This window comes from Phoenix dactylifera, unplaced genomic scaffold, assembly GCF_009389715.1.
Source record: "Phoenix dactylifera cultivar Barhee BC4 unplaced genomic scaffold, palm_55x_up_171113_PBpolish2nd_filt_p 001547F, whole genome shotgun sequence".
NCBI lineage: Eukaryota > Viridiplantae > Streptophyta > Magnoliopsida > Arecales > Arecaceae > Phoenix > Phoenix dactylifera.
The window spans coordinates 60,024-87,823 of record NW_024068855.1 but is presented as its reverse complement, the minus strand read 5'-3'; the positions used below and the strand labels follow the sequence as shown (position 1 = coordinate 87,823).

At 37.8% G+C, this 27,800-nt stretch overlaps 1 protein-coding gene and 1 long non-coding RNA gene across 3 annotated transcripts; one reads left to right on the top strand and one right to left on the bottom strand.

Moving 5' to 3' along the window:
* Window positions 1–72: 72 nt before the first annotated feature.
* Window positions 73–27,301, bottom strand: LOC103714159 (triacylglycerol lipase 1). 2 transcript variants are annotated; one of them, XM_039122493.1, is made up of 10 exons: window positions 26,976–27,301; window positions 22,501–22,611; window positions 22,137–22,277; window positions 21,837–21,947; window positions 21,575–21,718; window positions 21,456–21,496; window positions 21,277–21,353; window positions 17,801–17,858; window positions 2,739–2,834; window positions 133–650 (listed from the first exon to the last, which is right to left on the bottom strand). In XM_039122493.1, the coding sequence occupies exons 1-10, from the start codon at window positions 27,141–27,143 to the stop codon at window positions 620–622; spliced, it is 978 nt and encodes a 325-aa protein (XP_038978421.1). In that variant the 5' UTR covers window positions 27,144–27,301; the 3' UTR covers window positions 133–619. The 2 variants fall into 2 exon arrangements, with proteins under 2 accessions (XP_008799544.1, XP_038978421.1); XM_008801322.3 differs by lacking the exon at window positions 17,801–17,858 and having other exon boundaries at window positions 73–650; window positions 26,976–27,296.
* On the top strand, window positions 4,814–17,900 carry LOC120108777. Its single transcript, XR_005509990.1, has 2 exons — window positions 4,814–10,135; window positions 16,096–17,900. It is a non-coding gene; the product is annotated as an uncharacterized LOC120108777 (long non-coding RNA).
* Window positions 27,302–27,800: the final 499 nt, after the last annotated feature.

The window sequence follows — 27,800 nt, the reverse complement described above, 5'->3', positions numbered from 1 at the left end:
AGTAACATCGATCAACACTGATCACAATTTCACTCAATATTTTCCTAATGCTGAAATTAACTTACAATTAAGTTACCAGAAATGAGGGGTCTAGGGACATGCAAGGGCTACGTATTTTATCCCACACAGAAATTCTATATAAGCACCCCTTAATGTGGTGGTGTCTTGTTCATAGGTGGCTGTTCCTCTCCAAGATATTTCTAACAAGATAATGTGCAGTCCCTCTTATGCTGTTAGTTACTACAACATGCTAAACTAAGAGAATTTATGTACAAACTCAAACTCAAACTATACAGCAATCAGCACCTGTAGTAATGGCAACGCATTCTAATAACTGCTAGGCCATCCCTGAGATCTGAAGAACCTTATTAATTCACCATATACATCATCTTTTGCCTTTACACTCAGGATGAAATCGATATGACCGTACTTATCAATGTACAATAACTCAGGCTTAGATCTCAACTCGTTGATAGTGCGGCGAACGTCAGCAACATCTGCTAATGCATCGGTACCTCCATAGCCCATCCATATGGGCAATGAGTCCGGTATCTTTGACAGATCAAATGCTGGGGCATGCAAATGGCCATAATGTATCAGGTTCCGCAACCACCCATAGTCATACTTTGCAAAGGTGCCTGTGCGGATCACTGTCATAGTAGTATATGGGCATATCATCAGATGAACTTTAAGAAATGGATTAAAAGTATAATTACTGCAAGGAAATTTTGCATTCATCCATTCATAAACTAAAATTTGGTTGGTAATAGGGTGACAATTTACTGCTCCCCATCGGGTATCCGACCCAACCCAATCCGACTCTAATGAGACGGGTTTTACCCAACCCACAACAGATCCAGAGCAGGTATGGGTAAGGAAAAAACCCGACCCAGACATATATAACTCTTCATAAACTCCTTCCCACCCTTTGTGTTGGTCGCTCCACTCCGTGAGAAAGATCAAACATGTGAAAAGTTACGTGCCAAAATGCATAGTTATTTTTTTTAGTTGACCGCTTTTCTTAGTTTAAGGGGCATTTCATTTATTAAAGAACAATATTTTTGTTTGTTATATTTCTATTATTGTTAAAAATTTGGTTCTTATTTCTTCGATTCTTATGTGAAGAATGAAAGTTTATTTTTATATTCTTTTTTATCTGTTTGATTTGTATGCAAAAAAAAAAAAAGATTTTTCTACTTTTGTCCGATTCGATCCGTCCAACCCTCCCCATCTAACTTGCCCGGCCCCACCCTGAGGCGAGTACAGAGCAGGTACAGATAATGGCCTACTCAATTCATTGCCATCCCTAGTCGGTAATTGTCATGATGGACAACTGAATAATTTTACTTTCAAAATGATGCAGACATAATACATCGCCTCTATACAGCTGGCAAAAGGTCGCGACAGAGACTAGAGATCAAGTCAGCAGCAATATTTGTGGTATCGAAACATCATTGATTTAAACATGTAAATTGTATTGGGAGGGCCAATAATTAATTCTATGTCTCACAAGAAAAATAGTCAAAGCAAAATGACAAGGAAGTTAGTGACTGAAGAGATGCTAAGAGATTTTAAGAGCAACCAAAATAGACCTGCATGATCGTGCCTCTCAATGATAAAGGGGATCATGGATCACATGCACAGTGAAAACCTATATCATTTGCTCAATCCATGAAAAAATTCCATGTAGCAAAAAAGCTTGGTAGAATCGTTTCCAACTGAGGGATAGAGGAGAAATTCACAATGAATATGATAGCTACTGGAACCAAACCGAAATCAAAGAATAATTCAAGAATTCACACAAGTCCAATATGTGCTATAATGACCACCAGCCATGCCTTCTTTTTTTTCATATATAGTTAAGCTATAGAGCAAGATCTAAGTTAAGAGGGCTGTGCGGAAGGATTGAACAGATTTTACAACTGGCCATCAACTTGACATCAGCCTTGTAGACATTTGTCGTCAAATTCCTAGTCAAGGAAAATCTAGGCAAGAGGACCTGCTATGAAATCTACAAGGCTGGCAGGCAGGTGAGAATATCTACATTCTAGGTCACAATTCAAGCTCATGCAACCAAGTAGCAATCCTCCAATGTGTTAGACTACATAAATTTGATGAATTATAATTGAAACAGCTCTGAGTCACAATACAGCTTAAACAAAAGAACTCTAAGAGGACAAGTTGATAAAGCATCAGTTTGCCAAATATAAGAATTTTAAAACTTTTCACATTGTTTTTTTTTTAAAATCAGTTTTGGATGGACATGTTAAGCTCCTTTTCATCGGATCAAAGGTTTCCTCGGGGTTAATGCATGGGTTATTTAACCTGGAATCAATGATTGCGATTTTCACTTTATATTTTCCGTGAATGAGTTTGTTGCCAGTACACATTTTATATTGAAGTATATCAGCTTTTTATTCTGCTAATTTATATTCTGGTGTCTTCTTGCTCTACTATACTTGTCCTAGAGAATCCATATTTTTCTCTTCATTAAGATATTTTGGAAACATTGTCATTTTACAGCCCTTCAACAAAATTTGCATCAACCTGCCAACAAACTTAAAGAAATAGCAAATCTATATAGAGAATTTCAAACACCCAACTGGAAGAACCACACAAACTATTACAAATATGCTATAAGATGCTAAAGGAAAAATTCTAAAAGCATGTTTGATATTTCAATTTATGCATAAAGTAGATACTAGCATAAAAATCCAGCAAGAAAATTAACAGCATACTTTGAAAAAGATGGTTCAGGTTTTTTGTGGATGATGGATGAGGTTCGTACTCCAGGTAATAGTTTACGCGAGACCCATTGAAGCAACAATTTTCCCCTGCAAAATAATAAAGATAGTACTCTTAACAGCTAATTGCTCAGAAAGGAACACCATGTTGATAAATCCATACATGGTAGTTATTTTATCTCTGGAAAAAATAGCAAGGGATAAAACATGAAGACATATAGAAGAACATACCCAGGCATAAAATTAATAAGGAAAATATGGTCCACACTGTTTGAGTAAGCATGACAGAGGTGTGTTCTAACAAGAAGTAACCACATATCACAACTAGATGAAGGAAGCCTACAGTACATTTTTGTCAAGAGAAGTGAATAGAAATTCATTGATATAGGAGGGGAATGATTACAATAAGCAACATTTTTTGGTTTTAAAGATAATACAAGCAACAGTAAAAGCCAAATTCTCAGAAAAGAGGATCAAGATTAGGAAAGTTCATTCATGTATGCACCTTTAACATCTTGTTGCGTATAAGTTTCTATGACATGAAAATCAAACATATACTTGAAGGTAATTAATTCCAAAGATTCTTAGCAATCCAACAAAGCAGATGGGAAAGCAAATAAGAGAAATCATAAGACTGCTTAAGGTTATGCACCAGAAAATTCAGAACCAAACTTATTATGGTTCTTACAAGTGGAAGAATGAAGAATTGCTGAACAAGCAGAGCAAATGAACAGGATCCAGAGTGAACAAGAGTAATCATAAAGAATAGATAACTATTGGAAAGGCGAACAAAGACCAAGCACAACATATCCAAAAAGTTACAAGATCATCGTGAGAAGGTATGAAAGAGAAGGATTTATGAGAAAAAAAGTCCCAAGAGTAGATGAAAGTTTAGAATCAAGATCAATGACTAAAGATCATGAGTAAAGGTCAAATAACACAGGTTACAGAAGAAGAAGATGAGAAACAAAGTTACAAGAGTAGATGAAAGTTTAGAATCAAGATCAATGACTAAAGATCATGAGTAAAGGTCAAAGAAGAAGAAGAAGAGAAACAAAGTCACAAGAGTAGATGAAAGTTTAGAATCAAGATCGATGACTAAAGATCATGAATAAAGATCAATAACTAAAGATCATGAGTAAACGCCAAATAACTCACAAGAGTAGATGAAAGTTTAGAATCAAGATCAATGACTAAAGATCATGAGTAAAGGTCAAATAACACAGGTTACAGAAGAGAGAGAAGAAGAAGAAGGAGGAGGAGGAGGAGGAGGAGGAGGAGGAGAGGAAGGAGGAGGAGGAGGACCAGAAGAGGAAGGAGGAGGAGGAGGAGGAGGAGGAGGAGAGGAAGGAGGAGGAGGAGGACCAGAAGAGGAAGGAGGAGGAGGAGGAGGAGGACCAGAAGAGGAAGGAGAAGGAGGAGGAGGAGGAGGAGGAGGAGGAGGAGGACCAGAAGAGGAGGAGGAGGAGGAGGACCAGAAGAAGAAGAAGAAGAAGAAGAAGAAGGAGAAGGAGGAGGAAAAGAAGGAGGAGGAGGAGGAGGAGAAAGAGAAGCAGAAGGAGAAGGAGAAGGAAAAGAAGGTGGAGGAGGAGGAGGAGGAGGAGAACAACAAGAAGGAGAAAAAGAAGAAGGAGAAAAAAAAGAAGGAGAAGAAGAAGAAGGAGAAGGAAGAAGAAGGAGAGGAGGACGAGGACAAGGAGGAGGAGAAAAAGAAGAAGGAGAAGGAGGAGGAGGAGAAGGAGGAGGAGGAGAAGGAGAAGAAGGAGAAGAAGAAGGACAAGAAGAGGAAGGAGGAGGAGGAGGAGGAGGAGGAGGACGAGAGGAGGAAGAAGAAGAAGGAGAAGGAGAAGGAGAGGAAGGAGAAGAAGAAGAGGAAGGAGGAGGAGGAGGAGGAGGACGAGAGGAGGAAGAAGAAGGAGAATGAGAAAGGAAGGAGAAGGATGATAGAAATATTAAAAAACATCAAGAAACATCAAATGCTACTTAAAATCTCTGAAGAAGAATCATTAAAGAAGAAGAAGAAGGAGAAGAAGAAGAAGATGATGAAGAAGAAGAACAAGAAGGAGAAGGAGAAGGAGGAGGAGGAGGAGGAGGAGCAGGAGCAGGAACAGGAGCAGGAAAGAGAAGCGAAGAAGAAGAAAGTTACTAGAGTTAATGATATTCCTTACGGAATCTATTCTAAAGAAAAGGAAAGACAGGACCGAAAAGACCTTCCCCCCTCAAAGTTCGGTATCAGAGCCAAGTTGGTAGTCCATAGTCATCTATTTTGAGAGGAAGGTTTCCAACCGTACGCCGGTAGGCCGGTAGGAACAGGGCTTAGCCAGAATGGCTGGCTAAGAGGCGTCTGGCGGTGCTAGGCGCAGGAAGGTATGTAATGTTCAAACCTTAACCTCAAGATACCTCTGGTGGGGTCCAATCCCTGAGGGTTAAACCTCTTTTGGGGCTCCTCACACAGTAATCTTTGGAGCCTATTCCATGGGCATACGAAGGTTAGTTGGAATAGTTTATGATTCTTTGATTTAAAGCATGAATTGGTAGTTTGTTTCTCTTATGTTGAATCATATATCCTTCAAACTGAAGTCACAAGGATGGCTATTTGGTACCTGTCTTTGGTATTCACTGTACCTGGATGAGTTAAGACCGAGAGTGGGAGGCTGTGTGCCCGTTGTTTAGCCCGTTGATGCCAAGAGGGCGAGTTAGGGCGTTGTGTAGGGCAATTGTGCTAAGTACCCATAGTGATTCTCCTCTGGTAGGGTGCAGTAATCCGGATTGATGGGAGAAAGAGACCATAATATAGTTATTCATGTGATTGAAGGATGATTGATTTATTTTTCAACATAGATTAAGTAAATGTCATATCATTCATGTGGTAGTGTTTTTTAGTCTTTGAATCATTAACTATTGTTCTTATAGACAGAGGGTTGAGGTTTGGAACGTCATAACTTCACTGCACAAAGCACTGACCAGCAAGCCCAAAAGCATGGAAAATAGTTCCATAAGCCCAAGTTCCAATAATGAACAATTTTTAAAAGAATTTAATTTTCTTTTTAATCATTTAAATCAAATAGAGCGTCATGTATATCTTCAATCAGGAAGCATACTAAGAAATGTCCTAAATCAGGAATTTCTATCAGAAGATAATAAGATCTTCAGAAAATGGTATTTTAAGGAGTTTAATCCAACTGAGTTAGAATACTATAAAGCTCAGTACTATAAGGATTTAGAGTCCAGTGGAACCATAGATTTCTTTGTTCTATGGTTTAAAAGGTTCTATGCAGAACAACAGAAAGCAACATTAATGCTAAATTCTCTTTTAATAGAAGAGAAAGTCTTAGGACATCCTAGGACTAACCCTGATGAAATATCTAGGGTAGAGAACATAGATCTTCCAGACTTAATAAGTTTCGAGGAAGAAGAAAACCTAGAAAATGAGTCTAGGACAGAAGAAATAAGTCTTCCGGATCTAATAGAGTTCACTGACAACCCTATGTCAGATAGTGATCTTTTTCAAATTACTGAAAAAGAATCAGATAATGAATCTGAAACTGAATTAGATCAAGAAATTTTTGAACCTAAGACTGAGTCAGAACAAGAAAACCTTGTATCTAGAACTAAGTTAATAAGTCTTAGTAACTCAGGAAATACTAAGGCTGAATATAAGTCTTATCCAAAAAAGGTCAAGAATAAACTTGAACTTAGACAAACAGAAGAAAATGTTCTTCTAGAAGTAATCTTGAATCCTAAGTTGGGTTCAGAAAGTACAGATAGACAATACTGTCTATACATCCACTATTGGAAATCAATGATAAAAAAAAACAGCTAATAAAACTGTTAAAGGATTCTTCTTCCAAGGAAGAAGAAAGAAGAAGGAAAGATGTAGATAAGAGCTCTACATCAGATGTATCAAATAAAGATACATCAGAAGAAGAAATGAATAACGTTTCTTCTAAATCTTTTCAAATTAATACTCTGCCTAATAGTCAAGAAACCCCAGTTTCAACAAATGAATTGAAACATAAAATTAACCAATTAAAAACAGAAATAACTCTGTTAAGGTCACAAAATGAAGATCAATTAGTAGAAAATAATCTACTAAGAAATCCTTGTATCTTAAATCAACTAAGATATCAAAGGTGGAACACAATAATTAACATTGTGATAAAAGACAATTTAGTCTTAAAAAATATAACAGCACTAATAGACAGTGGTGCAGATCTGAATTGTATTCAGGAGGGAATAATCCCTACAACATATTTTGAGAAAACAGTGCAGAATTTAGCTGCAGCTGATGGAAACAAACTAGATATCAAATATAAGGTATCTCAAGCATATGTCTGTAACATAGAAGTTTGTATAAAAAATTCATTCATCTTGGTTAAAAATTTAACCCAGTCAGTCATATTAGGAATACCTTTCCTAAATGAAATAATGCCAATAATCAGGATAGATGACCATGGTATCTATTCTAAAAAACAAGAAAAAGAAATAATATTTTCTTTCATTACAAAACCTCACTTAAAGGTTATTAATAAGACTAGGAATCTCTTAGTCAATAAAGAAAAACAATTAGCTTTCCTTAAACAAGAAGCTAATATGCTTAGCTTAGAAAGAAAATTGCAAGATCCTTATATAATCCAAAAAATTAAGGATATAGAGGTACAGCTTACAGAATAAATCTGTAGCGAACTACCCAATGCATTTTGGTCTAGAAAGAAACATATAGTTTCGTTACCGTATGAAAATTTTTTTAATGAAAAGAACATACCCACTAAGGCTAGACCAACACAGATGAATAGAAAATATCTAGATCTGTGTAAAAAAAATGATACACTCCTAAATAAAGGACTAATTAGGAAATCCTAATCTCCATCGAGTTGCACAGCTTTCTACGTTAATAAAAACGCAGAAAAAGAAAGAGGAATACCAAGATTGGTAATCAATTATAAATCCTTAAATAAGGTGTTAAAATGGATAAGATATCCATTACCCAACAAAAAAGACCTCCTTGATAGGCTAAGTGAGGCATTAATCTTTTCTAAACTTGATTTGAAATCAGGATCCTGGCAGATCCAAATTGAGGAATTTGACAGATACAAAACAGCATTCACAGTACCATTTGGGCAATATGAATGGAACGTGATGCCATTTGGTTTAAAAAATGCATCCTCTGAATTTCAGAGTATCATGAATGACATCTTCAATCCATTTTCTGATTTCATCATTACTTATATTGATGATGTTTTGGTGTTTTCTAAATCAATAGAACAACACATCAAAAATTTAAAGACTTTCCAAATGATAACCATAAAGAATGGTTTAGCAATTATGTATGACAGGTTAAAAAAGAAACCTGCACCTTGGAGTCAAAAATATACTGACAAGGTATGAATAATTAAGTCCAAGATAAGGAATTTGCCTTGCCTATCTTTACCAAATCCTAATTGGTATAAGATTGTCGAAACCAATGCATCAGATATTGGTTTTGAAGGAATCTTAAAGCAATTGGATCCAAGCAGTGGTAAAGAAATTTTGGTAAAATTTGTCTCTGAAAAGTGGAATGCCAATCAGAGCAAATATTCAACAATTAAAAAAGAAATGTTTGCAATTGTTAAAAGCATTTCAAAATTTCAAAGTGATCTGTTAAACCAGTCATTCTTGCTGCGTGTTGACTGCACTGCAGTCAAACAGATCATAGAAAAATATGTGAAAAATTTAGTATCCAAGCAAATATTTGCCGGATGGCAAGCACAATTATGTGCTTTCGATTTTCAAATTGAATTTCTCAAATCCGAAGATAATTCTCTTCCTGACTTCTTGGCTCGAGAGTTTTTGCAGGAATAATTCCAAGACAAGGATCTTATGATCAAGGTAGGAAATCTTCTATCCGATATATCAGGAAACGTAGTGCTAATGCACTTCCCGAAACTACAGGAAATACATGGCCTCATTATATCAGGGGACGCAGTGCTAATGTACTTTCCGAAAGTACAGGGAATGTCCTAACTAATTATAGCAGGGGACACAGTGCAAATGCACTTCCCAGGGTTCCACAAATGGTGGATTTGGCAACTTATCTCGGCAAAGGGAAAGAGAAAGTTGACCAAGAACAACAAATTAATGTTGTGCAAGGAATTTCTTTGCAATCAACTTCATCGTTGAGCCCAACGATGAAGTACTACAGGAGAATCTTCTGGACAGTACTTACTCGGAGAAGAAATCCGAGGAGATTATTATGTACCTAGATCATAGTGAAGTTAATAATCTGAATGATCCATGGTTCATACGTCAAAAATACTTTGACGAATGGGGTTATCCTTCTTTGAAAGAAAAAATAGAGTAGTTATGGAGGTGCTCCTGCTCCGTACTAATTTTGTGGAAATTAATCATAATTTCCAAAATGGTTCTATCAAGAGTGGTATAATCAACTTCAGCAAATGCATAATCCACAAGATGATCAGACCAAATGAATGGGGACTTGACCCAAATCAGGCCAAACAGATCACAGTAAACGGACAGATGGTTCTAGTCAATTATTGGGACTACGTCCAAGCCTTCACCAGTGTTTTCTATTATGAGAACCCCAAGAGGAGGCATTCGTAGTTTCTGCAGGTAAATCCTGAAGTATTGCACAAATCCTTATCAGGATGGTTTCACAAATGGTGGACATATTTTGGGTCAGAATTAAATATATTGCCCAAATAAATTCTCAATTATTTTGAAGAATGGGTGGATCATCATCCCATCATTAACAAGTTGACAGATAATTTCATCTCTTCTGAGCTCTGTCCTATGATGTTCGTAATAGATGACAAGATCCCTTGGATATGGAAATGGGTCATATCAACAGAGGTAGAAGAGGTAAATATTCCTGTTCTTAAAAGAAAATTTCTTTACAAGTGGTGGCTGGGAATGCCCAGAGAGAAATTTGATGATATTATCACCACTATAAAATCAAATTTGATTTCATTTAAAAATGATCATGCTGAATCACAGCAGACTGAAGAAAGCACTGACAGTTATTTTGCGAGTCTTAAGAACAAATTCTCCAGAAAGTATCCCCAATGTACTTCCGAAGAAATTATATCCAAATGTATGGACCATATGAAGCAACAATTATGCTCTATGTTCAAAGCAGAGCCAAAGAAGACAGTCTCCATGAAGAGCACTGCATCAAGAAGTACATCATGCTCCACACCTGAGGACAATAATAAATACAGGTGTCTTGTAGGAGAATTTCAAGATCCTTATACTGAGGATACACTATCTTCTGAGGAAAAAGAACAGTCCATTCTCATGCACAAAACTCTTGCAGCTGAAGCCACAGAAGCTATGTGGCAAAAAGTCTTAATTACAAGACCTAGAAAGGGAGCAATTAAGTCCCAACAAATCAGGTTCATCATTACTTATATTGATGACGTTTTGGTGTTTTCTAAATCAATAGAACAACACATCAAAAATTTAAAGACTTTCCAAATGATAACCGTAAAAAATGGTTTAGCAATTTCTGCTTAAAAAATGAGTATTTTCCAAACCAGAATAAGGTTTTTGGGTCATACCAAACTTTGAGAGGGGAGAGGGGGTGCGGAAGAGTGAGGAGAACAAGAACGCAAACTCAGAGATGTGGAGAAAAGATAATTCTTATTACTCCAACGGTCTGAAAGGTTCTGCCTCACAACTGAGAGAGCATAGCCTTAAATAGACCAAGTTACAAAGTTGGAATCCAATTCAAATTGGAGTCCGAAAGTCAGGCTGCCGCTCATGGCAGACAAAGAAACAAATGACTTGACAAAAAAAAAGGAAAGACAGGACCGAAAAGACTCAAAGCTCAAAAGAAGCAAAGCATCTTTGCTTTTACAAAAGTGCTTTTTGAAAAGCGTCCTTTTTCCGCCGAAAGTTGATTCTTTCATCCTTTCTTCTGCCGAAAGTAATTTCTTCGCTATGAAGAAAGCATCTTTTCCTCTAGTTGGTGGAGATTCCTTCCATCAGAGGGAACTGATGTGACCCTTGGTCGGTGGCATCTTTTGCCGAAAGTGGTTCCTTCCATGTGAAGAGAGCATCTTCGGAAGTGATTTCTTCCGCCTGAAGAAAAGTATGGATGTGACTTAAAGCCTTTTGTCGGGGCTTCGTCAGAAAGTGGATTCTTTCTGTTGGATGGAGAAGTCATATCTTCGTCCTTCATATTGTGCTGGCATGATGTGCTGGCACTGACAAAGCTGAAATGGTCAGGCTTTTCCACCGAAAGCAGATTCCTTGTGCTGGCTGGAATGGATTTTCCGCTGAAAGCTATGCTGATGTAGACACAAGGCTGATATTTTCCATCGAAAGGAGATTCCTTCGGAATAATTGCTGGTGATTCAGCACTAATGGAGACACGAAACTATTTGCTCGTGCTTCTGCCATTATTCTGTCTAGTCAGAATAGTGAGCTGGTTTGCTCCCTTTCTAGGTCTTGTAATTAAGACTTTTTGCCACAGCTTCCGTGGCTTCAGCTGCACGAGTTTTGTGCATGAGAATGGACTGTTCTTTTTCCTCAGGAGATAGTGTATCCTCAGTATAAGGATCTTGAGATTCTCCTGCAAGACACCTGTATTTATTATTGTCCTCAGGTGTGGAGCATGATGAACTCCTTGATGCAGTGCTCTTCATGGAGACTGTCTTCTTTGGCTCTGCTTTGAACGTGAAGCATAATTGTTGCTTCATATGGTCCATACATTTGGACATAATTTCTTCGGAAGTACATTGGGGATACTTTCTGGAGAATTTGTTCTAAAGACTCGCAAAATAACTGTCAGTGCTTTCTTCAGTCTGCTGTGATTCAGCATGATCATTTTTAAATGAAATCAAATTTGATTTTATAGTGGTGATAATATCATCAAATTTCTCTTTGGGCATTTCCAGCCACCACTTGTAAAGAAATTTCCTTTTAAGAACAGGAATATTTACCTCTTCTTCTACCTCTGCTAATATGACCCATTTCCATATCCAAGGGATCTTGTCATCTATTACGAACATCATAGGACAGAGCTCAGAAGAGATGAAATTATCTGTAAACTTGCTAATGGTGGAATGATGATCCACCCATTCTTCAAAATAATTGAGAATTTCTTTGGGCAATATATTTAATTCTGGCCCAAAATATGTCCACCATTTGTGAAACCATCCTGGTAAGGATTTGTGTAGTACTTCAGGATTTACCTGCAGAAACCACGAATGCCTTCTCTTGGGGTTCTCATAATAGAAAACACTGGTGAAGGCTTGGACGTAGTCCCAATAATTGACTAGAACCATCTGTCCATTTACTGTGATCTGTTTGACCTGATTTAGGTCGAGTCCCCATTCATTTGGTCTGATTATCTTGTGGATTATGCATTTGCTGAAGTTGATTATACCACTCCTGATAGAACCATTTTGGAAATTATGATTAATTTCCACAGAATTAGTACGGAGCAGGAGCACCTCCATAACTACTCTGTTTCTTCCTTCCAAAGAAGGATAACCCCCTTCGTCAAAGTATTTTTGACATATGAACCATGGATCATTCAGATTATTAACTTCACTATGATCCAGGTACATAATAATCTCTTCGGATTTCTTCTTCGAGTAAGTACTGTCCAGGAGATTCTCCTGTAGTACTTCCTTCATCGTTGGGCTCGACGATGAAGTTGATTGCAAAGAAATTTCTTGCACAACATTAATTTGTTGTTCTTGGTCAACTTTCTCTTTCCCTTTGCCGAGATAAGTTGCCAAATCCACCATTTGTGGAACCTGGAAAGTGCATTTGCACTGCGTCCCCCGCCATAATTGTCAAGGCATTCCCTGTACTTTCGGAAAGTGCATTAGCACTGCGTCCCCTGATATAATGAGGCCATGTATTCTCTGTAGTTTCGGAAAGTGCATTAGCACTGCGTCCCCTGATATATCGGGCAGAAGATTTCCTGCCTTGATCATAAGATCCTCGCCTTGGAATCATCCCTGCAAAAACTCTCGAGCCAAGAAGTCAGGAAGAGAATTATCTTCGGATTTGAGAAATTCAATTTGAAAATCGAAAGCAGATAATTGTGCTTGCCATCCGGCAAATATTTGCTTGGATACTAAATTTTTCACATATTTTTCTATGATCTGTTTGACTGCAGTGCAGTCAATAGCAGCAAGAATAACTGGTTTAACAGATCACTTTGAAATTTTGAAATACTTTTAACAATTGCAAACATTTCTTTTTTAATTGTTGAATATTTGCTCTGAGTGGCATTCCACTTTCCAGAGACAAATTTTACCAAAATTTCTTTACCACTGCTTGAATCCAATTGCTTTAAGATTCCTTCAAAACCAATATCTGATGTATCGGTTTCAACAATCTTATACCAATTAGGATTTGGTAAAGATAGGCAAGGCAAATTTCTTACCTTGGACTTAATTATTCTTACCTTGTTAGTATGTTTCTAACTCCAAGGTGCTTGTTCGTTTTTTAACCTGTCATACAGGATTGTAGTATCCTATGCCAAATCTTTATAATAATTAGACACATAATTCAAACTTCCTGAAAATCTTTGAAGTTGTTTGGTGTCTAAAATTTCATTCGGAAATTTGGATGCAAATTCTATACTTCTCTCAATTGGGACTATTTTCCCATGACTGATGAAGATTTCATTCATGATACTCTGAAATTCAGAGGGTGCATTTTTTAAACCAAATGGCATCACATTCCATTCATAATGCTCAAATGGTACTGTGAATATTGTTCTGTAGCTGTCAGATTCCTCAATTTGGATCTGCCAGTATCCTGATTTCAAATCAAATTTAGAAAAGATTAATACCTCACTTAGCCTATCAAGGAGGTTTTTCTTGTTGGGTAATGGATATCTTATCCATTTTAACACCTTATTTAAGGGTTTATAATTGATTACCAATCTTGGTATTCCTCTTTCTTTTTCTGCGTTTTTATTAACGTAGAAAGCTGTGCAACTCCATGGAGATTGGGATTTCCTAAACAGTCCTTTGTTTAGGAGTGTATCAATTCCTTTATTTTCTATTCATCTATGCTGGTCTAGCCTTAGTGGGTATGTTCTTTTCATTAAAACAATTTTCATATGGTAACGAAACAATATGTTTCTTTCTAGACCAAAATGCACTGGGTAGTTCGCTACAAATTTGTTCTGTAAGCTGTACCTTTATATCCTTAATTCTTTGGATTATATAAGGATCTTTCAATTTTCTTTCTAAGCTAAGCATATTAGCTTCTTGTTTAAGGAAAGCTAATTGTTTTCCCTTATTGACTAAGAGATTCCTAGTCTCATTAATAACCTTTAAGTGAGGTTTTGTAATGAAAGAAAATATTACTTCTTTTCCTTATTTTTTAGAATAGATACCATGGTCATCTATCCTGATTATTGGCATTATTTAATTTAGGAAAGGTGTTCCTAATATAACTGACTGGGTTAAATTTTTAACCAAGATGAATGAAGTTTTTATACAAACTTCTGTGTTACGGACATATGCCTGAGATACCTTAATGATTCAAAGACTAAAAAACACTACCACATGAATGATATGGCATTTATTTAATCTATGTTGAAAAATAAATCAATCATCTTTCAATCACATGAATAACTACATTCAAGTCTCTTTCTCCCATCAATCCGGATTACTGCACCCTACCAGAGGAGAATCACTATGGGTACTTAGCACAATTGCCCTACGCAACGCCCTAACTCGCCTGCTCATGGCCGACAGAGAAACAAATGACTTGACAAAAAAAAGGAAAGACAGGACCGAAAAGACTCAAAGCTGAAAAGAAGCAAAGCATCTTTGCTTTTACAAAAGTGCTTTTCAAAAGGCGTCCTTTTTACCGAAAGTTGATTCTTTCATCCTTTCTTCGGCCGAAAGCAATTCCTTTGCTATGAAGAAAGCATCTTTTCCTCTGGTTGGGATTCCTTCCATTAGAGGGAACTGATGGGACCCTTGGTCGGTGGCATCTTTTGCCGAAAGTGGTTCCTTCCATGTGAAGAAAGCATCTTTTCTTGGTCGGGAGTGATTTCTTCCGCCTGAAGAAAAGTGTTGACGTGACTTAAAGCACCTTTCATCAGGGCTCGTCAGAAAGCAGATTCCTTCTGTTGGAGGGAGAAGACATTTTCTTCGTCCTTGGAAGTGTGCTGGCATAATGAGCTGGCACTGTCAAAGCTGAATTGGTCAGGCTTTTCCACCGAAAGCAGATTTCTTGTGCTGGCTGGAATGGATTTTCCGCCGAAAGCTATGCTGATGTAGACACAAGGCTGATATTTTCCACCGAAAAGAGATTCCTTCGGGCTGATGTAAACACAAAGCTATTTGCTCGTGCTTCTGCCATTATTCTGTTTAGTCAGAATGGTGAGCAGGTTCTTTGCCTTTGTTTTGATGAAGCTTAATAGGGTTGAACCTGATTTGTTGGGATTTAACTGCTCCCTTTCTTGGTCTTGTAATTAAGACTTTTTGCCACAGCTTCTGTGGCTTCAGCTGCAAGAGTTTTGTGCATGAGAATGGACTGTTCTTTTTCCTCAGGAGATAGTGTATCCTCAGTATAAGGATCTTGAGATTCTCCTGCAAGACACCTGTATTTATTATTGTCCTCAGGTGTGGAGCATGATGAACTTCTTGATGCAGTGCTCTTCATGGAGACTGTCTTCTTTGGCTCTGCTTTGAACGTAGAGCATAATTGTTGCTTCATATGGTCCATACATTTGGACATAATTTCTTCGGAAGTACATTGGGGATACTTCCTGAAGAATTTGTTCTTAAGACTCGCAAAATAACTGTCAGTGCTTTCTTCAGTCTGCTGTGATTCAACATGGTCATTTTTAAATGAAATCAAATATGATTTTATAGTGGTGATAATATCATCAAATTTCTCTCTGGACATTCCCAGCCACCACTTGTAAAGAAATTTCCTTTTAAGAACAGGAATATTTACCTCTTCTTCTACATCTGTTGATATGACCCATTTCCATATCCAAGGGATCTTGTCATCTATTACGAACATCATAGGACAGAGCTCAGAAGAGATGAAATTATCTGTCAACTTGTTAATGCTGGGATGATGATCCACCCATTCTTCAAACTAATTGAGAATTTCTTTGGGCAATCCTGAAGAGCACTGCATCAAGGAGTTCATCATACTCCACACTTGAGGACAATAATAAATACATATGTCTTGCAGAAGAATCTCAAGATCCTTATGCTGAGGATACACTATCTCTTGAGGAAAAAGAACAGTCCATTCTCATGCGCAAAACTCGTGCAGCTGAAGCCACAGAAGCTATGTGGCAAAAAGTCTTAATTACAAGACCTAGAAAGGGAGCAATTAAGTCCCAACAAATCAGGTTCAGCCCTGTTAAGCTTCATCAAAGCAAAGGCAAGGAACCAACTCACCATTTTGACTAGACAGAATAATGGCAGAAGCACGAGCAAATAGTTTCGTATCTCCAATGCTGAATCACCAGCAATTATCTTGAAGGAATCTCCTTTCGGTGGAAAATATCAGCCTTGTGTTTACATCAGCATAGCTTTCGGCGGAAAATCCATTCCAGCCAGCACAAGGAATCTGCTTTCGGTGGAAAAGCCTGACCATTTCAGCTTTGTCAGTGCCAGCACATCATGCCAGCACAACATGAAGGACGAAGATATGACTTCTCCATCCAACAAAAAGAATCCACTTTCTGACGAAGCCCTGACAAAAGGCTTTAAGTCATACATACTTTTATTCAGGCGGAAGAAATCACTCCCGACCAAGAAAAGATGCTCTCTTCACATGGAAGGAACCACTTTCGGCAAAAGATGCCACCGACCAAGGGTCACATTAGTTCCCTCTGACGGAAGGAATCTCCACCAACCAGAGGAAAAGATGCTTTCTTCATAGCGAAGAAATTACTTTCGGCAGAAGAAAGGACGAAAGAATCAACATTCGGCAAAAAAAGGACGCTTTTCGAAAAACACTTTTGTAAAAGCAAAGATGCTTTGCTTCTTTTCAGCTTTGAGTCTTTTTGGTCCTGTCTTTCCTTTTCTTTTGTCAAGTCATTTGTTTCTCTATCGACCATGAGCGGCAGCCTGACTTTCGGACTCCAATTCGAATTGGATTCCAACTTTGTAACTTGGTCTATTTAAGGCTATGCACTCTCAGTTGTGAGGCAGAACCTTTCAGACCGTTGGAGTAATAGAATTATCTTTTCTCCACATCTCTGAGTTTGCGTTCTTGTTCTCCTCACTCTTCTGCACCCCCTCTCCCCTCTCAAAGGAGGAGAAGAAGAAGAAGGAGAAGGAGAAGGAGAAGGAGAGGAAGAAGGAGAATAAGAAGGGAAGGAGAAGGATGATAGAAATATTACCCAACTTTAGTCTCACTTTTGAATCTAAAATCTTATACAGGTGCTTCGGTTTGTTCTGGAGAGCTTCCCTAGCCTTGGCAGTGCGTCGGGTTATCGATCCTTCTTTTTCGGCGTGGGTGAAAATAGAAGCGTAGATCCCTTCCTTCTTCAACGCTAGACGAGCTTGTGCAGGGAGTTCAGGGGAAACTGAAGAAGAAACATTGAAGAAGAAGAAGGAGAAGAAGAAGAAGATAATGATGAAGAAGAACAAGAAGGAGAAGGAGAAGAAGAAGCAAAAGAAGAAGAAGAAGAAGGAGGAGGAGGAGGAGCAGGAGCAGGAAGGAGAAGCGAAGAAGAAGAAGAAGAATCGGCCGTCGACTGGTACAAGTCGGTTCTTCTTCTTCTTCTTCAAAGATTCTTCTCCAAACATTCTTTTTTAAAGATTTTAAGTATAATTTGATAAAGATTGCCGAATCGGGCGGCCCGGTTCGGGCAGCGCCAAACCGATCCTGTTCGCCTGTTACATTTGAATCCGACCCCGTACCGGCCGGAAACCATATAGAACTGGCCGAAACCATGACTGAAACCGGCCGGTAAGTGCCCAAACCGGCCAGAATTGGTCGATTCGGTATAGACTTGGTGGGAACCGGCCAGTTCGCACCAAGTCAACCCGGTTCCAAACATTCTGGCACTGTAGCATTGTAACTTTTTAAAAGTATCAAGTCACCTGTTGGGAAAGCCGAAAGGCGCTGACCGGCACGGGTCTCGATACCGGTTCAATGGACCTTGAAAAGAATCAATAGAAAAATAAGGATAGTGGAGAGGGGACATGTTGCTCTGCGACCAATATAAAATACTAGCTTTACATGCTGTTAAAATCTTGCAACATATGAGTGTCCTAAATAGAATAAGAATGAGAACTAGATCGTAAACTAATATTTAAACCAAGGACTTGAGTGCTACTGGCATCGGGCATGTTGGACATTGTTCAACATGCGCCATCCTATGCCGTGCTGAGGCACACATCTAGCTATGAATTTAGAAAATCTTTTTTAATAATAAAAAATAAAAGAAGGACCTCAATGGGTGTGCACCAATCTAAAGTTAATGCAAGTAGTGGCCAGTCAAGTGCAAGTACAAGCCCATCACTGTATGTGCCACCTGACATGGGCTGACACTTAAAAACTTTGGATTTAACAACTTGATTAACATGCATTAATTTTGTAGATCAGCAAGAATATGTGCAAGAACATACATAAGCCAAGTATTAATGTTCAGAACGATGTCATGGTTCTCCACCATTTAATACAGGAAAATTATGAGCAATGCGGATATGAGAAGGGTAGAACTGAACACGTAGAGAATAAGTTCAAAGGATATAAAAAAGATATCAAATGGGGATTAACCTAAAGTGGAGTATACAAAAACATAAAGGGGATCCAGAACTAATAAACAAGGATGAAAGAGCACTAGTGTTGTTATCAAGGTACAGAAAATGCTAAAGCATTTGCTAGTGCATTTGCTGCAAGTGCTAGGCAACTTGTGCAATCAAGGCTTAAGCAAGTTGGTAAAAATACTTCGGTAGGCAAGAGTAAATCCTGTGGTGGCATCCAATGGCCTTGAAGTGCAAGGATATTTCTTTAATCACTTCAGAAATTCTTCCTTTTTTCATAAATCCTTCCACTAATCAGTAGAGAAATTGCAACAAGTAGACTACTATTCACTGAAAGAGAAGGAAACATTAGACAAGGCGAGAAACAGAATAAGAATGCAAAAAGGCTGGTAGTGGGACAAACATTAAACATCATCATAGTATAAAGTAAGATTTCAAGTGTGGACATGAGCTGATATGCTGTGGCATATATACATGGTGCCAAGCCACAACTGCCACCTAGCACATGTCTGCAGGGCACATATTAATTTATTTTCTGAAACCTTGTAAATTAAAATATTTTTTATTTTTTATTTTGGCATGGTGTTGCACATGTGTCCACACACCACAACATGTGCAGTGCTAGCCATCGACCAACATGCCCACCAGCACTGGCACTTAGATGCTTTATAAAGGTGAGTCTCCATTGCAAAAGTTCACTAATATTATTCTTGGAATGAAGTATGGATGATAAAAGCAATTAGTTCAAAGATACATGAACTTGAGTAAGATATGATGGAAACCAACTCAGATGATGATGGCTCCTGAAGTACAGATATCTGACCTGGCAGGATAGGAATATATTAGGTCCATGACCTGAAAAAATACCAACTATCGAGTACAAAAGCATGCACAACAAGGTCAGTTGATCGATTTACTGAGTAGACTAAACAGTTGTATTGAAGCTAGTATTTGTGTTTCCCAAGATTGCACATGAAAATACAAATTATTAATACAAAAGTTATACCATGAGATAATGAAATTTTCATGTATTTAACATCAGGATATTATTTTTCAACTTCAAGATCTCTTAGTGATAGGTAGAAAATCCTTTCCAAGAACATAAGGAATGATAGGGCATGAAACAAAATGCATTTTATTTGATACCAACATTTAATACTAGTGAGCCTAAGCTCATTTTCAGGAAGATGCCTTTGAGAACATTACCAGTAGCTTCTACTAAAGGCATGCATATCCAAACCATTTTTTATCCACTGCTAATATTGGGTTTCTGAATCTTTTGTTACATCATTTAGTAGAGATGATTAATATTTATTTCTTTTTTTTAATTCCTTCCTCTCAAAGGCTTCTCCCTCAATGATGGTTCCTCGTGTGAATTTTGGGATTCAGGGGCCATAACTTTTATGAAGAATGAGATTCCCGTTCTCAATGCCCTGCAAATTCCTTACTGATTCAGGTGATCTAGAAGATTACATAGATCTGTCCTCTCCGTATGAGCTACAATATTTTGCCTGCATTCCTATCATCTCATTATCAGCATTGGCATCCTCTCACTGTTAGCTACAATATTTTGCCAGCATTCCTGTCTTCCCATTATCAGCATTGGCAGCAAAAGAGATAGGTGATGCAATTGACTTGAATTCCCATTTCTCTCTACCCCTGCTGTAACCTCCATGGCAACAATTATAGTTTTCGCATATTTCCTATTGAACTACCCTGACAACAGTTCTTAGCAATCACCCGAAAATGAATTTGTTATATTACCATTCCTATGAAAATCCTGCATGCAAAGATCATTGCCTCTCCAATTCAGCACTCTAGTATAGCAAATAAGTCAGGATAAAGAATATCATTCAAAATAGAATTTACTGACATGGATGAGAGCACAGAAAAGGCAATTTATTAAAGATCACTGGAAAGAAACAAGAGAATCATCAATACCGGTTGAAAAAAGAATGATATAATGGTGGTTGTAAGAAATAGGACAATTTATCCTGTCATTAATTGGAAGATGTTATGAATAGCCACCCAGGAACACTATACAAACTACCTCCGTGCTCATCAGTCTCATGTAAATGTCAGCTCCTAATATAAGATTTCTCAAACTTCTATGACATTATTTAGCAGCAAAATCTAGAATTTTAAATCTCTTTTTATTACTTAAAGTTTTATACCCTCGCAGATGTTACTTAATCCTTGAATAAGCTTGTCCATTCAAGATGGAAAAAAAACAACATAGGTCACTCATGCTGTCCCATTTTCCATCACCTGCAAACTCCTACTGATGTGGAGCAGTAGGTTCCATTAAATTTCAGTGATTTAGGACAATAGGCAATAGCCATCACCACTATTTAACTACAAAACCATTTTGCCAAAATCCTTGCTCTCCATGTTAGTGTTATTTGCAGCATCAACGAAGCAGGTAATTCCATGGTCAGGACTCAGGATTGTTTTTATTTGCCTTACATTTAATTTATTTTTGTAATATTCTACTTGTCCTTCTATGTCCATAATATTCTGCCTCAAACTTGAAAGAAAATTTTCAGCAGTGCAGGTAAAAATTCCCCGTTTCGAACACTTATGGTTGATTCTAACTCAAATGGACTTTCTACAGAGCCTAATATATTAAGCTTGCAAAGGATACCTTTTTGTCAGTGCAAGTGAATCTATTTGAAAAAATCACTGGACCCCCTTTTATCGTATCTGTCTATGCTTTGCTTTTTTAAGTCAAAAAACATGGAAGAGCCCACTAACCAAGAGAAAATATAGAAGCGCCAATCATATAAGGTAAAAGCAGCATATAGCCAAACCTGTTATTGCAGCTAGCAAGTTGTTGCAGTCCATATGGCCATCACATACAGAATCCAGTATCTGAATACCCATATTGCTGCACATAATAAAATATGCATCAGGGAAAAAAATACCACAATAAAGTCAGAAGAATTTAGAGAAAAGAAAATTTCATTTTAAGGCAAGAGCAAAAACAGACCTTCTAAAATTAAGCTGATGAATGCCAATAGTGAGAAGCAGCTGTCATGGGATGAGGGGGATAAGTCAATTTTATAGCTTTAAGACCTTCTCTACCTTTTCAAGTATACAATGGATTACCTGATCGAGATGCAAGCCAACTGCTCTAAGAACAAACCTCGAACTGATATGATCTAAATATGATATAGGACAAAGAAGAGCAGCAGATTCAATCATTTGAACCACATTTGGCATGGTGAAAGCAGCTAAAGCCATGATAGTTCCCTGCCAAAGGTGAAAAAAAGAAAGAACTTCAAGAAAAATTTGGGCTTGTGCTGTTTCAATGATACATAACAGATATGAATTAAAATGTTGAATAATGTCTACCTAAGGCTAACCATACCTGTGAATGGCCTACGTAGAAAATTTTGGAATTTGTTGTTGAATATACATAGCCTATCATAGCCAGCAGGTCGTATTGAGCTAGTTCCTGCCAACTCCAATCCCAAAATGCCTGCAGAACAATCCAACACTAACAGGTTGTAACATCAAATAATGCATGCATGTGCACAATTGACAATGCACAGGTGTGTATACAGACATTCACACAGAAAGAAAGGCATGGGCTCATGATAAATTACATCTAAGCATAGACTAAATCAGAAATGTTTATGCAGATGATGAAAGCATTGTTCGTAATTACCTTATCATTCTCAGATAAGGTGACATGGCCGTAACTCCAGTGTGTACCACGTACATTCCCAACCCATACATCAAAACCACTATCAGCAAGGATGAATCCCAGCGACTCTTCAGCAGAATTCATGAACCACGTGTCTCCTCCCTATCCAAGTTTGGATTTTCTATATGTTAATATATACATCATAAATATATTGTACTGTGAAATAGTTCTCTTATTTCCAGGCTATTGACATTGTGAGATGCATCCAAGAGTAGAACGCAACAGTTGATATCCAACAATAATCACAGCAAAAGAGAATATCCAGAAAATAATCAAAATCAATCTAATATAACAAAAAAAATAGCTAATATTGAATGAACAATACCTGAAAAAGGCCATGCTGAAGGAAAATTGGAGGACCAGATTTTTTCGCTAGAGCTCTTCTCCCATATGGAATATGTTGAACAGATAAGATGTAGCCATCCTCTGTTTCAACCTGCAAGTGATACCATTATCATTGAACTATAATAGACGGTGTATTCACAACATTGATTGCATAATCATGTTGAAAGTCGCATCATAAAGAATGAAAAAAATATCTCACAACCACATAGCTAACTACATGGTCAATGACAAGAAAAGCTATACCAAATACATGGATATAAAAGAATCATGAAATTATTCCACAAAACCACTAAGCATAATATACTCAACTTTAACTATTTGTTCAATTAAAACCTAAACTAGAAATTATTAATAGTCAGCACATTCATAAAGCCACTTCAAGTATTCATGCATGAGGATATGACATGGCTAGGTAGCCTAGGTTGTCACTGTCCACTTACATAGTGTGTAACAATTTTATATTAGGTTAGACACAGAAATGGGAGAAGATGGTACCTAGTGTGGAGATGATGAAAAGCAAGTGCATCAAGGTAGACCAGATTTGAACAAGTGGGAAACAATGTTATACGCTAGTTAATAACTTCTTGATAATTGATTATATAGAATAAGCATGCGCATATATGTGCGCGCGCGCGCGCGTGTGAGTGAGTATGTGTGTGTGCATGCGCGTGTGCATGTGGATGCATGTCTATGTATGTATGGGTAAAGCTATGATGCTCCTATCGAAGAAACCTAGTAAGTTGCTCCTACAAGCAAATAACACTCCCATATATTGGGGTAAGTAGTCTAAGATACATGGGGCTACTTTTGTCATGTAGCCCATGCAATCAGTGCACTCAAAGGTGAAGCAATTATTAGAATAACTGTGGCAGGAAAAAAGCCCATGGATGACAATGGAACAAATCCTTCCACAAAATGACACATTTACCCCCACGTATTGCACTAGGTTGTCTTACATGCATGAGGGTGCTTTCGTCACCTGGCCTATGCCATCAATGCACTCGAAAGTGAAGCAATGATTGCAATGACCATTGTAGGACTAAGGTGCATCAATGACATGGATCAAATGACAAAATATGCCCCATACATGGAAGCCTATCTCCCATAAATGACATTGCTCCTCTTCCATTAATGGTTGCTCCAAAGAGCATCTCCACAAAAGCACATTAAATTAAAGAGTAAAAGAATTCTTTGGCAACAGCATGCTGCATAAATACTTCTTTTTCTCATCAGGGTAGAAACTAAGGTGCAAATAGGTTAGAACAGGTTTGCAAACATTTTTATTTCAGATTTACACTCAAACTCAACCAACTAATATACTTGTTCCAAATCAACGCCGGTCTAGCTGAAATTAATTTTGGTCTTATACATCTAATATAAGTCTAAGCCAAATATTGGAACAATTCCTAGTCAAGTTTAATTGGTTTCAATGATGTTGGGTTCATCTTACACTTGTGCCAGACTTAATGCAACTAAAAGATGAAGCTTGGGTCAAGTTTTACAAGTGCACCTTAGGCATTAGTGAAATCTGCAATTTGAGATAGATTTTTTAATTTACATATTAGGTGCAAGTCATAAAACTTAACCCAAAATTCACCTCCAATGGCAATAAGAACAAAATTTTGCTCTTAAATGATGCAGAAGCATAAGCTAGAAGCTAGCTTTTTGGTGGAATTAAAAACTTGCTTCAACTAAAGCATGAGCTACAAGCTAGCAATACCCTCTTCCCCCTCCTATTCTATAACACCTCTCTTCTCTACCTCCTTTCTTTTCCACAATCTTTAATATTTTACATAAAGAAGCACACGATTTTTCTTATGTTTAGCTCCTAAGATGGAAGATCACCTCTACAGAATTTTTGATTGTGCATGTGTTCGTGTAGTTGATCGCATCATTCAAGACCCTTTATGATATATTGATTACTTATATATCTTGAGTCGCCACATGATACCAAAATGATCCAACAGTCAACACCTTTTGCATCGCATCCCAGATTTGATTAGAATTTACATTTTTAGTCTAGTATAACATTCCACCTTTCTTTTCCACTTCCTTTAACAGTTTAGCATAAAGAAGCACATAGTTTTTATTACCTTTAGCTCCTTCAGTGGAAGATCTCCTAGGTTAATTTTTGACGGCATGTTATTGTGTAGTTGACCACATCCTTCAAGACCTTTTATGATCTCTTGACTATACCTTGAGTCTCCACATGGATCCAATTGTCAGCAACTTATGCATCCCATTCCAGATCTGATTATATATACTTTTTTAGGTCTAGTCAAACATTCCACCTTTCTTTTGGCTTTCTTTATGTTCCTTAAATATCTGTCTAGCAGACCTCATTCTAGTAATGACCCACACCTTACTCTAGATTTGTACGTAAAAGAAAAAAGTGGATTTCTGATGTTCATAGAGAAAGTTTTAGTAGGTCTGTGCACCTTCACAGGTTGAATATTTATTTCTTGGCAAAGCTATGTTTTAATTTTATTAAGGTTCCAGTCTACATGCAGAGTATGTTCTGCTATTTACAAATGGTGTCACAAGGTGCTACTCAGTTTTCTTCTTTTATTTTGTGACCAGAGCTGATTGATATGTTTCTTCATCAAACAGGCTTCTTGTTTTTCTAGAATTGTATTTCTGGGCCTACACTTGTGTGCAAAATATAATGGATAACAAAGAGCAGAAACCCACATTTCCATTTATGACGGAAATTCACAAATATAGAGGCAGTCTTGATGTGCCCCACTTCCCATGCACATCAAATAGGCAGACTTGATGGAAAAGGTAACTGTCGCCCTTGTCCTTCCTTGTCTTTGTCCCTCTCACCACGCACATCAAAGTTTCCCTTGGGTCTTTCCTCTTTTTCCTTTCAGCTGCTAATGTGAATTATGTTATGGAACTTAAAATACATCAAGCATTAGGCCTGTTGTACCAGAGATCCATACAAAGTAGAATCTCTTGTATCTCCTAGATACTCTTCACTGTAACATATCCAAACCTAAAGCACTGCCAGGTACTTTTTTTAGCAAAAGACTCCAATCATCTAATTATCCAAATGGAAAAGAAAATTTTGCTCCATCCTTTTTGTTTATGTTTCTATTCATTCTATGGTTCCTTTGGATCTTCAAAGAATAGAAAATCTGGGGTTTTTATTTTATTATTAGCCCCCCCGCCCTGCACAAACACCCACACCTTTCTTTCTCCTTCCATTAATTTCCTCCATGCAAGATTTTCCTTAGTAAGCTTTTCAAGATATTTCCATTTCAACCTCAAGGCAAATGTCTTGATAAAAGGAAACATCTATAAGTCAACTGACATCCCCTTTCCAATCAATGCCAAAGATCTCCTCTAGCACCTCATCTTTTTGAGAAATGGATGTCTTTTTCAAGTTTCACAACCCAGTACCCTTTCCTTGTACTAAATCAAACCCCATACTTAGCATCTAGATTAAATTCAAGATAATTCCATCAATGCCCTTACCTGTTGACCTGTGCCCATCATCAAACAAATCTTACTGGACCATACTTTGCTATTCAAGACTGGATATAGAGGAATTCTATCAAGTTTTTTTTTAGCAAGCTGCATTTGTGCAATTTTTCAAGACCTCCGCCAGTATTACAAACTCAAGACAAGACCACCTGTAGCGATGCTATACTGGCTGCAACAGCAGCAGAGAACATAGCTAGACCACCTAACTACTTAAACTCATCCAGCAGAACCGGACAATCACTAGCATCCATACCACACATAGATGAGTCTTCTTTTAGTGAGTATATTAATAAATCGCTTGAAATTTATTACTTATGTCTTCACTTTTGCACCTATCCAGGACTGCAAAGCTTAAGGTGTTTAATGGAGAGCATGAGACAGGAGAGCTGTATTACCTGAATTGCAATTATCTATGTCTCCTTATAAGTAGCATTGTCACTATTGTTGCTACATCTTTTTGTCTAGAAATTCTACTTGCGTGTTACTGTATACATGACCCATCCTTTCTCTGAATTGGTTATAAACAAATCAAATTATAGATCTAAAATTCATAAATCAAAAAATAACAAGCAGATCATGAAACCTCATTTCAATCTGCACGTCTTAATGAGGCAGGTCAAACTGAGCACATTACAGAATCTACAATATCCAACTACCAAATAATTTAAAGATTCGTCATAATTCCATAACAATAGATAGCCCTTGCCAATATTTAAACACACTAATCGTCACTTCCCCTTGGGCAACAATTCAAGATTTCCTGCATGCTTCTTGATGACTGAAATTCGCGCTCAAAAACTCGTTCTTTTGCACTAAAAATCAAAAATATCAAAAAAAAAAAAAAAAGATAACATCCAGAATAAAAAGCCCTTTCTTAAACTAAACAAAGAAAAGGAAACAAAGACACGCTAAAGATGTGATCAATATTGTGGAGCTAAAAGAAGAAGGAAAGAAGGAAGACGATACAGCGTGTTCGGAGCAAGGGTAGCCCAAAGGTCGAATCAGCCGAGCGCAAACACCGTCGGTGGAGGGCGGCAATCTGCGGCCGAGGGCGGCGACAGCGGAGCACCGGACTCTCCCCAGAAGAAAGAGGATGTGGAGAAGGAAAGAGAGGAGAGCGGGAGCTCTTCCCATCCGGGACGGCCGGCGGCTACCGGGAGGCGGAGGACGAGACCACCGCAGTGATGGAAATAGCAATGGCCGGTCCCGTCTCCCTATGGTGCTCTCCCGTGGGGCCCCTCACGAGGCGAGGAGAAGAAATCAAGAAAAGCATCGAGGCATTGGGATGTGATCACCTCCCGTGAGAATTGTCCCCGCCCGGGTACGTGTAGCGCGTTCCCGGTCCCACCTTGCCGTCTGTCCAATTATCTTGTTGGAACTTGGAAGGCCGGCGGTGGAATCTTGGCCGTACGACCCTATAAAATGAATGGCTAGGATTAATTTTTTTTTTTCCTAAAAAAAGCACAATTATACTATAGCAATTCTCTTGGGGCTCGTTTGGTTCGCGGAAAGTATTTTCCCTCCTAAGAATATGATTCCTGGGAATCAGATTCCTAGGAAGAGGATACCTAGGAAAGTACTTTTGGCATGTTTGGTTAACCATGGGATAGTGACAAATTTCCAAAGTGCTTATGTTTGGTTGACCATCCACTTTTCTAGAAAAGTTATGTATAATTACTATTATGCCCTTAATAAAAATTAGGTCTTTAATGCCTCTTTAATGCTTCTTTAATGCTGAAGGGTCTTTTTGGGAAAAAAATAAAAAAAGGAGTGATTCCCACCTCATGGGAA